The sequence below is a fragment of the Triticum aestivum genome, chromosome 3D (assembly GCF_018294505.1).
Source record: "Triticum aestivum cultivar Chinese Spring chromosome 3D, IWGSC CS RefSeq v2.1, whole genome shotgun sequence".
Classification (NCBI taxonomy): Eukaryota; Viridiplantae; Streptophyta; class Magnoliopsida; order Poales; family Poaceae; genus Triticum; species Triticum aestivum.
Genome location: NC_057802.1, coordinates 43,132,627 through 43,145,679, shown reverse-complemented (window position 1 = coordinate 43,145,679; position 13,053 = coordinate 43,132,627). Strand labels below are relative to the sequence as shown.

The window sequence follows — 13,053 nt, the reverse complement described above, 5'->3', positions numbered from 1 at the left end:
TGATTGTGTTTTCTCTTGCACAAAATTAGGAAGAGGTCAATATTAGTTTTCTTTGGAGAAACTACAAAGAAAGCTTGTTTCTCCTTGCACAAAATTAGGAGGAGGTCAATATTAGTTTTCTTTGGAGAAACTACAAAGAAAAGCTTGTTTCTCCTTGCACAAAATTAGGAGGAGGTCAATATTAGTTTTCTTTGGAGAAACTAAAAAGAAAAACTTGTTTCTCTTTGCACAAAATTAGGAGGATGTCAATATTAGTTTTCTTTGGAGAAACTTTCTCCTTGGATTGTCGCTCAAACTGAAACGCTTCCTAAGGTGTATAGTTTTTCAAAAGTCAAATGTTGCCAGTGTTAAATATATAAAGATTTACAATACTAATATATAAATTATAAAGGTATATTTCATGGAGAATAGTGATAATTATTTGGTACTGTAGGCATTGATATTTTTGTCTATAAGCTTCAAAGTTAACAACCTGAAGAAGGAATACATGTACTTTTTGCAATGCGGAAATTGTTCTTTGTGCCGTGCGTAACAAATCACCAACGGTTTTGAGGAAAATAATCGGGTTTGTGTACTCAAATTATAGTGTTCATTAATCTCTTGATATGTAAAGAGTGATGCTAGCCAAACAGCGGTTCTAGCTTGCTCTGTGGCAAGCCGTTACTCACCATATTCCCATCACGGCAACATCTCTTTCCATGATTAGTTCAGGAAGCTCCTTGGACATCTCTGTCCATGACTAGGGGATCATATTCAATGGGATTGAGCGCTCACGCCTCTATACAAATTAGTTTCTAGAATCAACCGGCAAAGCGGTCCTAATACCTAAGGCCCTGTTTGGTTCATAAGTCCTAGGATTTTTTTTAGTCCCAACTTATAAGTCCCAAATCCCTAAAAAGTCCCTATCTGTTTGGTTCCTGGCACTTAACATGGACTAGAAGACCATATTACAACTATAAGTCCCTATAAGTCCCTTCTTGAGAGTCTTATTTCATAAGTCCCAAATGCCCACTTTAAGTCCCTATAAGTCCCTCCTGTTTGGTTTAGATGGGACTTATAGGGACTTTTTTAAGTCCCTAAATCAATAAGTCCCTGAAACAAACACCCTCTAAGTGGATCGGCTTTATTACATAAGCGGATTCCTAATTTTTACTCCATATCATTGGATAAGTAAACAACATTTTAGAATATAAAGTACTACCCAAGAAGGCAATTGTTTTATCTCTTCAGGAGGGTTCGCTTGCCACCCCCTTCACAACGAACATCAACTGGTAACAATACCGAAAATAAATAAGCCATACTTTCATTCTTTGATTATCATGGAAAATATTCTTTCTACACGACGCACCCAAAACCCGATGACAAGTTGTCATTGGATGAAATACCTGCACCACGGAACCAATACACACGGAGCACTCTGTCCGCCATTCACTTTCACGCTCGCCTTGCGCGAAGAACACCATTTTGATCACACCTTGTGCCACCCATCCATACAGTGTCGTTCTGGAATTGTATCTTGCGAATAAGAGACCACATGCTTGCCCTTCGCAATGCCAGCATCCGGATGCTGCCGAATGGGGAGGAGCGAGTTGAGTAATTGAACTAAAACCACAAGTATTTTGGAACGGAGGGAGTAGCTCGCAAGGAATCTTCTCGATCCTATAATTGAAGGGGTGGGCTTCTCATGCACCATATCACTATTCGATTCATGCTAGGCGTGGAAAATCCATTCCCACACATTTAGCATGAAAAAGCTCAAGTGTTCGGGAGATCCCAAACTCCACATGGCCTGCCAAAGTGTGCGGGCCAGAGGCCGTCCAATGAAAGCATGAAAGAAGGTGTTCTTGCTCTCTAGACCACATAGATCACACGAGTTAGATAAATTCTATTGTGTGTCGGGGGCACTTGAAGGAACTTTTCACTTAATTGGAACTTTAGGTGGAACCGGGCATTTCCATATGAGATTCGAGCTAGGTTGCGGGTTGGAGCGCCGCCTCAGGGCGGCAACACCTTCCTGCACATCCATATATAATCTTGGTAGGAGTTTCTTTCGACACTAACACTTGCTATGATTCTTTTTTATGGATTAAAAGCGAATAAATCAGATCGGAGTAGCAGTACTGTATATGTGTAGGTTTGTTTAAAAAAAGAAGCAAAGAAGGGGAAGTGATGTTCTGCTTTCGGGTGCATATTCACCCTTGTGAATAGTTAATTTTTAAAAAAGGGAAACCTAATAAAAAAATATTTTTTGTGACAAACATTGTTGAATATTTTACCATGTGCAAAGATTAGTGATGAGAAAACATTCATGGAGGTCTGGTCAATTGTTTTTTGATGTTTCCCAAATGCCTAAAAAAATGCCCTATTGGGTTTTTTTTCCCAGAACTCGACAGATATTTTTTTCATCACCAAAATTTATATGTTAGTAAAAATTTATCAACGTTTATCGCAAAAAACAGATTTTTTAAGAGTTACTTTTTATTTTTTTCCTGATTTTACTGTTCACCATACTGGCCAAGAACTGCAATACTCGGTTAACGATTTTTGTTTGAGCGCATGATTTTATTTTATTTGGGCCCATCCGTCCATTCGATCCAAGGTGACCATTTGGCGACCCATCCTTTCCCCCCAGGCCCGGCCCAGCCCGGCCCGCGCGAGCGCGTCGTCTGGCTTCGAATCTCCCCTCCCGCAGCATCTCCACCCCTCTTCTCCCCTTGCGAAAGAAAGAAAGACAAAAACAAAACCCAAAACAAAAATAAAAATAAAACAAGAGAGAGAGAGGGGGAGGACGGAAGGCGGAGTGGAGCGACCCCGAATAACCCTAGCTTCTTCCTGGTCCTCGTCGTCGCCGTGGCCCTCCTACCCGCCAGCCACCCGGCCGGCGCCTCGATCCCGCCGCCATGGTGCTCGGCAAGATCGCCATCGTCATCGGCTCAGGTCACCCCGCCCCCCATCCTTCCCCCGTCCCCTCTCCTCCACCCCCCGCGCCATCGATTGTTCCCCCTTCCCCGTCCCGCGTGCCGGGCCGCATCGATTTAGCTTCCCGCGAATCCCCGCCCCCTCCCTCCCGGTGACGCCCCGTGAGCCGATTGCTCCGTGCCGATTCCGCTCGCTCGCGCCCGCGCGCTCCCCGTGTTGCTAAGCTAGGCAGGCAGCTGACGGAGTGGTGTCTGCTTGTATGTATGCCTGCAGGGATCATCGGAACCATGGTCACCGGCGGAGACGGCAGCAAGCTTCCGGACCTCAGGGACGTGCTCTCCTTCTCCTTCAAGGTGCCGTAATCGTATTCATCCATCCATCCATGGCCATTGCCTGTGTTGATTGGATGAGGATCCCCCGTTCCGTTCTGTTCTGTTCTGTTCTGTTATATTCACCATCTCACCCCCTCCCCTCTTTGTGCCATCCAGTTCATGAAGCAGGACAAGAAGGAAGGCTCGTCCAACACCTCGCCGCAGAACGACCTCTTGTTGTCTCAGGTCTTCTTCATCCGCCTCTTTATCATAATATCACCAAATATGCTTGCTTGCTGTATGCAACACAGACGCTAACCTGACCGGTCGATCGACCTCGCGTTTCAGGTCAACTATCTCAGGGATCAGCTCCAAGCATTGTCCCGTGAGGCCCAATGCCCGCAGATTATCAACGTCAATGGCGGACCAGGTTTGCTGCCTGCTTCCTCTCTTTCATACCCAAATCACGTGTGTCCGTGGCTCAAGTAACCATGTCTTCTTCGCCTTCTATGCGATGTGCCATGTAGCCTCCACCTATGTGAACCAGAGCTATCAGAGAATATACTCATTATGTGCTGTTTGTCACTTCAATTTAACTTGCAAGGAACCGAATTGAATTGGTATCATATTTTTTTTTTATATCGGCTGAAGCAAAACCATTCTCTTGCAGGTGCTGGTGCTTATGGTTTAACTTTTATTGCTGTTGGAGCCATTGGCTATTTATACATAAGATGGAAGGTAAACATTTATCTCCCTGTCAACTTGGTGCAAGGATAATATATGTTAACAAATTACACAATAAAGTTATGTTACACTGTCCTACAAGGGCTACTTTTCTTTCTTGTCATTTTAGATTCTTATAGTGTAGTGGTCTGAGATTGCAACCTGAGCTCATCCTGTTCCTACTCTGATGTTTGAAGTTCACCATTGGCACTTCTCTTGAAGCTAACTCGCTAATTTACAGGGATGGAAAATTTCTGATATGATGTTTGTCACCAAGCGTGGCTTGGCTGATGCCTGCAACGTAGTTGGTAAACAATTGGATCAGGTTTCAGAAAGTGTTCATGTAAGTTTCTTCTTCCTATATTCACTGGAATGTTGTTATCAAACTGCATGACATTTCCAGTTGACGGGTGCAAGGATGCCATAGTGCTGTCACTACAAATGTATTAGTATTATAGTAAAGTTGTATTATAAGATTCACCTAAGTATGCAGTCTGTGACGTCTTGATGAAGTTTAGGACTTGCACTATGCCAATCTCTATTACTCCCTCCGATCCATATTACTTGTCTTAGATTTGTCTAGATACGGATGTATCCAGACACTTTTTAGATACATCCATATCTGGACAAATCTAAGACAAGTAATATGAATCGGAGGGAGTAGATGAAGTTTAGGACTTGCACTATGCCAATCTCTATTAGAACTGGTACATTAAAGTTTGAAATACACCACGTCAGAGGTTGCTCAGTTAAAACCGCTAAACACATTCAATTTTGTACATCCATTTTTTTATTATATGGCTAAACATTTTTCTTACATTGTTGCTGACCTGTTTTTGTTATGCCACATCATGTAGACGCACATTTACGGTTTATGTATCTGCACATAGTTTTTTTTTTTATAATTCTACTTGGTGCTTGTATGCATTCAGAAGAGGAAAAAAGCACACAAACGGAAATGATGTTTGGATAGGTCTCATATATTTCTAACATTGTTTTATATGTTAGCTTCATTTGTGCTGACTATATTTTGTTTTAACGAAAACTATATTTGTTTTCATTCTGCTGATATCAGGCTTCAAAAAAGCATTTGGCTGGAAGGATCGACCGAGTCGATTGTAGTCTAGATGAATGCCACGAAATTATTGAAGCCACAGGGAAAGAGGTTTGAGGAACTTGCCCGCATATTTGTTGTTTCCAGCCTTTAGTGTATTTTAAAAGATACTGATGCAAAAATAATACGTATTTCACAGGTTACAGTGATACATGGAGATCTAAGTGCCTTTCAGGAGGAAATACAATCAGTTCACCATGTTGTCCGCACTCTGGTAAGTAGTGGAGTAGTACCTGTAACCTTTCAGGCTTGCACTGGACATACTTGTGTCTTTGTGTTCAATACAACCAGTTCGAATAATCTCTTACTCTTCTGCAGGAGACAAAGCTTGGACGCCTTGCATATACTCAAGTAAGTAGAAATTCCTAGCCCACAGTTTGTTTTTCTATAGAGATTATGTGTTGCTAACCCTTTTTGACTGAAATATCTTAGGATCACACAACACGAGGAATACATGAGTTATGTGAGTTCACTAAAAGATTGGATCGGAGTCCGAAAGCCGATGCTCTTAAGGCAAGTCCTGTGAATATATCTCATACATTATTCCCTATAGCGTGCTTATTTTATTGTGGCCATTTTCATGACGCGTCTATGGCATGAGGCCTGTTGGTTCGAATGTCGTGTTCTCTGTGAATCCTAATCTCGTAAACAAAATCATTTTTCAGGTCACAGCATCAACTCCTCTCCCTGCTATCGAGTCTTCAGAAGGAATTACTAGGGTAACTTCCTTCACCCTTTTTCCAGTTTCAATATAGTTTTGATCTTCACAGGCTAACCTTTTTCTCTTTCTTACTACAGACTGCTTCTTTGCCGTCAGGTTCAGAACCCGTGTCTCCTCTAGCTCAATCACCTAGAGCAGATCCACCTAAGGTCAGTTTTAATTTAATATTTTTTACAACACATTTGGCCTGGTCTATTGTGTCTAATATTTTAATTTTATATAGGTTTTGCGTTCGTCTACAGCCATATCAGCATCAGGACTGAGTATGCTAGCTGGAACTACATCAATACCTAAAAGGGTAAGAGCATCTCTTGGCATTTTGTTCTTTAGGGCTTCTTATGGTCTGTTGATACTTTCTACTTGAAGATGGTGCGATCTGCCTAATGATTGTTGTACACAGTGATTTGACACGCTGCCTGAAAGTACTAGTCGTGAATATTGGATATCTATAGCATTACATTTTGAACCTAATTTTGGTCTGCTAACTCTAGTTTGCTCTTCCATGTTAATCAGAATGTGGTGATTTTTTTAATAAAAACATGTCACTCTTTGAGTGACAGCTTGTACGGGCTGTAGAAAAGAATAACTTTAAGAAAAATGTACTTTGTGGATGTATTATATGTTGTGGAACTTTGCCCCCGGCACCGCCATCTTTTTGACATGGTAGCTTGGACTATCTATTTGTAGATAGGATATGTTTGTACGATTCTACCAGCTATTTTTAGTAATTACAACATAGAGTACCTTGGTTAAATCCAAACCGAATGCAACTGAAGCTCTTGCTGTTTAATCTCTAGGCTGTGATCAACCGGGCAACTTCGATGAAGGAAGGAGTGCCTACCCCTGAGGCGCCAAAGGACACTTCAAGCACAGCAGCAACCCTCAAGAGACCTGTTTCGAGTTCGAGCCGGTTTGGTTTCCTGCGGGGTTTCGCCAGTTGAGGGACAGGCGAACGAAGATGATATACTACATATGGCACTGCCTTGCTGTGGTTTGTGCCAAAAGACAGACGACATCCCAGTAACCTTTTTTTTTTACTTGTAACATTTATCTATCTATCCATCTAGCTAGATATGCAGGGCAGGTAAGGTAGTAGAAAAACATGGCAGCCGGCAAAGGAAGGGGAATTTGCTTTGCCAGACGAATTTTTGTAGAAAGCAAAATATGTATGGTGGAGATACGAGGGGCCGGTGATATGATGGCAAGAGATGCGTTACGTACACTGTCATTTACTCGCGTGGTTAATTTTGGCGAAGCAAGGATGATGTAAACGGGGTTTCTGATCTCGATATCACTGGATATTACATGTAGCTGCATCTGGAAGATGCGGATGAAAACAGTGTCTGGTTCGAGTCTAGCGAGTCATGCAGCGGGGGATCGCTCCTGTAGTAAGCATGGGCAAGCAAGAATGTGTCTGATAAAAGAAAAGAGTTCTGGTGGTGCTGCTCTACCACCATTTAATTTGCATCATGAATAAAATCAAACTGCTTTAGCCTGTCATCGTCTGTGCACCTGATGTGTTGCTGATGGTACTGTTTTTTTTTAATTGTGTGTGCACACTTGCAAGAAGCTTCTCTTCCTGTACAAGGTAGTAGTGAAAGAAGACGCCTATTGCCTGAGCATCTCAACTTCATCTAACAGAGCAGGATGTTTGATCCCTATGCTTGCCCAGATCACCATCGATTGTTCTCATTGGTTTGTGATGGGTGTAGTAATTAATAACCACATGAATGGACGCTGTACGTGTAGCAGCAGCTAGAAGCCTAGAAGAGAGACAAATAAGAATAATAATATTTGGTTGGAAGGAGCACTAGTTTAGTGATGGAATTAGGTCGTGTTATCAAGATACGCTGGTCCATATCCATTATTGTAGCTACAATGTACTATTATCTGGAAACGAGAAGTGAGGCCTGAGGCGCAGCTGGGCTTGCTATAAATAGACCTCCGTCGTTGGATATTATGTATGCTTCATCGATCGATCGATAGAAAGATAGATCATTTTAGCGGGAGTAAGAAAGAGGGAGCATGGGGAAGAAGGGGGTTGCCCTGGTGGCGCTGCTGCTGGTGATGGTCAGCATGGCGGTCGTGATGACTGCCGACGGCCAGGGTGCCGGCAGCGAGTTCGGCAAAGCGGCCGAAGGAGCCGGGACAGGCGCCGCCACCGCTGCTGAGGGCGCGGGAGCCGCCGTGAAGTCGGCGGCCCAGGGAGCAGGCCAGGCAGCTAGTGGCGCCGGCGAAGGTGCTGGTAAATCTTACTCCGGCGGCGGCCGTCGTTGAGCCTGCCGTGTACCGCGGGATCGTCGCCGCCGTGGCTGAGGAATGATACCCAACCATGCCACTGCGAATAATAAAAATCAAGCTGCTTAATTAGCATGCTGTCAACTGAAACCATGTTAACATGCCGCTCGATGTATGTCACGCTTAACGCCAACGGAATGTTGTACTTGTACGTGGTGGTGTCACTGTTTGTGAGCGACCTTCTCGTGCCTTCGGGGGAAGACATCACATGATACCATGTCTCAAAAATCAAATTTAAGCATTTTGTGAAGGGAAACGTTATGTGCCGGCCGGTCGCTGGCGTACCGCTGGATCGCCCAGCGATTCTATGGCTAACACGTCTACAGATTCATTTGTTTGCGTTGTTGGATTTTCCTCCTCAGCCTCCTACATGCCCTTGGCCCATCATGGCTGCTATTTTTTTCTCTCAGTCCTCCGATGCGTCGTCCGGCGAGCTGCGACCGTGGCGGCCGCGTGCTGGAACCAGCGATTTTTTTGCTACATCCATTCAAGTCGGAGCTACGGCCGACGGCCTTTTGCTGCAATCGTCGTCAGTTGTTACAATCGGTGAGAAAATTTGTTACATTCATTTTATGGCAGAGATGCGACCAGAGACGGCGGCGAGGATAATTTTTTCTGGACCGTAATTGTTTTTTGCTACTATCGGCGAGGTTGTTTTGCTATATCCATTCATGGCGGAGATGCGACCAGGGACGGCGGCGATGAGGATTTTTGCTGCACCTGTAATTGTTTTTTGCTACTAACGACGAAGTTTTTTTTTTGCTACATTCGTTCATGGCGGTGACGCAACCCGGGACGGTGATTTTTGTTGCACCCATAATTGTTTTTTGCTACTACCGGCGATGTTTTTTGCTTCATCCATTCATGATGGAGATGCGACCAGGGACGGCGGCGACCATGATTTTTGTTGCCCCCGTAATTGTTTTTTGCTACTACCAGAGAGGTTTTTTGCTACATCCATTCATGGCGAAGATTTGACCCGGGACGACGGCGGCGATGATTTTTGCTGCAACCGTCATTGTTTTTTTGCTACGACCGGCGAGGTTTTTTGCTACATCCATTAAATGGCGTTGGCTCGCTACTATCGTTCATGCAACCCGTGCAGCGAGCGTCGACAGTGAGGCCGCCAGCGGCGCACCAGGGGTGCTTCAACCAGCGGCCACCGCTGAACAAGCAAATTCTGAAAACTGAATACAAAGGCCCACTTGTCATATGTTCGGGCCTTTGGGGTAACATTTGGCTGGGAAAAAGAAAGAAAGCAATCCTAATAACTTCCCTGATCGGTTGATCCCTGAAATCCCGTGATTTCTCCTTCTACAGTTCAAACTTCTCCACCTTTTCAGTTTTCTGCTTCCCGTGTAAAAGCCTCTCCAAAATACCACTAAAATTTAGATGCAATCTTCGAACTGCACGTCGATCTCCAGCGACTGCGATGTGATGCACTGTTCATCGTCAGTTCGCCTCCGGCGAGCCGCGGGCGACGTGATGCCCATGGCACGATGATATCAAATCCAACACCAAGACATGCCCTTCTCCTTTCATTTGTAAGTCCTATCTTCCTTCTCTTCCTAATTTCTTCTCTCACGACCAATATTAGAAATTAAGAGGTTGTTCTTTATTAAGAATTTGATATGTCGTTTTCAGTAATACCAATTTTCCTCTAGTATATTGGTGAAGCTATCAGTGATTTTGCCGGCTGCGATGGTGACAGTTGGGATAACATTTTCCACATAATAAAATATACCTAATATGATTTGTGGAATAAATGGGGCGATGATTTCTTGTATCATTGTCTTATCGTACTTATGTTGAAACCAATGTAATCCAATCTATTAGCACAATGCTATTATGCATACCTATCAAAATATGCAGAAGCGCAAAGGATTGTTACCAAAAATATGTTTGTAAAAACGTATGCTCTTTTTACTCTTTTTTTTTGTAAATCTTGACATCACAAGGTTTGAATCCTGGCACCGCCACTGGCTTCAACCAAGTTACTTTCTGAAAGTATTTGGTGATTATTGTTTGTAAACAAGCTAGGAATCTACTCCCAAGAAATTGTTATTGTTTCTTGATGGAATGCTACATGAGTGCTTTTTCAGTTGTAGAAATATGGGAGATATGTTGGAACATACACCAATTTTGCTTTCATGGTTTTTGTTTTTTGGTTTATGCTACAATGCTACATTTTTTTTTGCTTTGATTTGTAGGTTTTGTTGTGAAGTTCTGCCGACATAGGTGATACACTCTAAAAACAAGTGCAGACTCCCTGTGTAGATAGCAGTGAGAAGTGTAGCATCATTTGGGTGGGCTCCACACACATAACAACATGCAACATGCACGGCATGGCGCTGATGCACATGGGACAAGCGACGCGACGTGCGTACATGAGCAAAGAAAGGAACGGCCCGGACAACTTTTTATCTCACCACTTCAATCAGACGGGACTAAAATAGTCAAATCGTATGTGCGCGGTGCGACCGGTCGAAATTTCGGCCGGCGCACCGGCACCTATCAGTGGCCTTTTGTGAATGCTCACGATCATACGAGCCATTCGGCGGATTTGGAATCCTTTCCTATATATCCACTCATGCGAGCTAGAGAGGAAGTTCAGGGGGGCAAATGATAAAATATGTGGACTTAAGGGGCCAAATACTTTTTGTTTTCTCATCTAACCTTTCGAAAAATAATTCGTTCACACGTTTTCCTAAGACATGCAAGGGGGGGGGGGCACAACCCCCCATACCCATAAGCACATATACCTCCGCCACAACCCCCCATAAGCACACCATAGCTCCGTTCATGTACGGCAGCCGATAAGATGTGACCTTGTGTAACAGCTTTGTCCATTCAGATGCGGCCGTCTTCAATGACGGAACCAATAAGACGCGTCGCCTCCACCAATGGTACAACTCCTATAAATGACAAAAGAAAAAAAAACTCGTCTTCTCTCTTTTTAGCACTTTGTTGCATACATGCCCCTAGAGTCCTATACACATTATAACTTTGAGCACTTTATTGCATATGTTGTCCCCTAGACATTTGAACATATATGAATCTAGTTGTGAAATGCAATGCAATTATGAGATGAAAATGTGCTTGTACATTATGAAAATACCATGAATGCGTATTTGGTATGCTGCTAAAATGTAATAAAACAAAATGAAAATAAAAGTGAGGTACGAACAGTTCTATTAAGGAACCCGCCTGTAATATTAGTGTATAGGAGGCACTTCCATCGAAACAACCACCTGTAATGTTAGTGTGTAGGAGGCACTTCCATCGAAACAACCGCCTCTGGACATCCTAGCATTGGAAGAGGTCTGTCAACCAAAACCGCTTGCTGTGGGATATCATTGCTGGTGGTTTCGAAACTACCTCCGCTATGCCGAGTATCAGCGACACATGCTTGGAGATAGAACGAGGAGCCGCCAGAGGCCCATGTACCAAAACTGTTTCCAGAGCTCGATTTTGTCTTAGTGCTCTCTAGTCCCCGTCTTCTGATGGCGGAGAGAATTTATGACCTTGCGTAATGGTTTTGTCCGGATGCGGCCATCTTCGATCATGCTCACGAACAACTATATTGCTCCTAGTGATGCGGCCCCAACCTGCTAATCGAATCTAACAGGGTGCACAGTTGGCGGGTTTTAGCCTCTGGGCGTGCTCCTGTATTTGGCCGTCCCTTGCTCGGTGTAGTGGATGGAGTTTCACAGAGCCCTGGAAGGATTCTGCAAAGGCATATCTGATGACTCTACTTCCGCTCGATGTACGGTTTTGGCTCGTGTCCGCAATGCCCCACGCGGCTTGCCTTAAATTAGCTCTACGTGGGCGGGCAAGATTCTTGGCGTCATGGGACCAGTGCTCCATGCCCGTTATGTTGGGCTCCATCGGCCTTGATGGAAGGCGCCCCTAGGCACTATTCGACATCATGTGTTGCACATACATGATTCCAGTAGTGTGGATAGGTCCACGACAGAACTATGTGCGAATACGGTTGTGCGATGGAGGATCGACATGTGGTGGTAGCATGGAAAACTAATTGAGTTGTAGGCTTCAAGTTATGGGGTGGGCTGATATTATATACCCAACAACTGAGCAGGATCGAAGGCCCCCTGCTCCGACAAAGCAATATATATGATATACTCTTTGAATAGGTGGGGCTCTTTGAGTAGGGTCTCGAGTTTCAGGGTTAAAACTCTAGGTCCAACCTTCATCAGTTGAACCTAGGAATGACAACGTTCACGCGACATTCCCTTGTTGAAGATATTGCATGATGATTGATGGTTGATGTTTGCTACAACTGTTTGTCTCTACTTTTTTTTGTATGTGCATTCTCGTGATGTCTTGACAATCTCTTGATATTTGTGTTGTTGTAGAGGCTTGATGTAATTGATATGCTCTCGACATTAATTTATTCTCTTTATCAAGGAAAAAAAGTTCCCTTGCATTATACACACAAGCAGGAAGAGAGCACTTCCTTTCGAAGAGGAAATTACAACACGACATAAATCTAGAGCAATAGTAACATAAAACCATAAGCATGGGAGGTTTTACCGATATATGTGGACTCGAATCGATAACAAAAAAAAAAGTAGCACTGTTACGACGAGATCCGATGGATGAGGCCCACGGGAACAAGAGACGAATCACGCACACTGTCATTTAGCCGTGTGGTTAATTTTGTGAAGGATAATGTATACTCCCTCTATCGGGATATACATGGCCTATTACATATTTTGATTTGATACTTATGTTGATCATCATCGGTTAGATGAACAATATGAGATGTCTGCTATAAAAATCCTACCATCGGAAACTCATTTCATTATAACAGACACGTTATACATGATTGGTCTAAATATTGGTCAAAGTAAATCTCGGAATACACCGCTTACTAGCGAAAACCCAATTCGGTGCCCAGGCTCGTGTGCACCCGGTCCGAAAAAAAATTCAAAATAAATATTAAA

The 13,053-nt window shown here is 43.6% G+C and overlaps 1 protein-coding gene and 1 long non-coding RNA gene across 2 annotated transcripts; both read left to right on the top strand.

Annotated features, from left to right (window-relative positions):
* Nucleotides 1-2,724: 2,724 nt before the first annotated feature.
* LOC123077233 (uncharacterized) lies at nt 2,725-7,288 on the top strand. The gene is made up of 14 exons (XM_044499466.1): nt 2,725-2,937; nt 3,193-3,272; nt 3,408-3,476; nt 3,579-3,660; nt 3,901-3,968; nt 4,195-4,296; nt 5,029-5,118; nt 5,207-5,281; nt 5,386-5,418; nt 5,500-5,580; nt 5,733-5,786; nt 5,866-5,937; nt 6,012-6,086; nt 6,586-7,288. The coding sequence occupies exons 1-14, from the start codon at nt 2,901-2,903 to the stop codon at nt 6,727-6,729; spliced, it is 1,062 nt and encodes a 353-aa protein (XP_044355401.1). The 5' UTR covers nt 2,725-2,900; the 3' UTR covers nt 6,730-7,288.
* A 2,127-nt stretch (nt 7,289-9,415) lies between these two features.
* Nucleotides 9,416-10,523, top strand: LOC123074025 (uncharacterized). The gene is made up of 2 exons (XR_006435828.1): nt 9,416-9,630; nt 10,297-10,523. It is a non-coding gene; the product is annotated as an uncharacterized lncRNA (long non-coding RNA).
* Nucleotides 10,524-13,053: the final 2,530 nt, after the last annotated feature.

Bases quoted from the DNA above. Each gene is read 5' to 3' on its own strand.
- LOC123077233 (XM_044499466.1), top strand. From the start codon at position 2,901: ATGGTGCTCGGCAAGATCGCCATCGTCATCGGCTCAG. The intron at 5,282-5,385 runs GTAAGTAGTGGA...ACTCTTCTGCAG, and splicing joins ACCATGTTGTCCGCACTCTG to GAGACAAAGCTTGGACGCCT. The intron at 5,419-5,499 runs GTAAGTAGAAAT...GAAATATCTTAG, and splicing joins GACGCCTTGCATATACTCAA to GATCACACAACACGAGGAAT.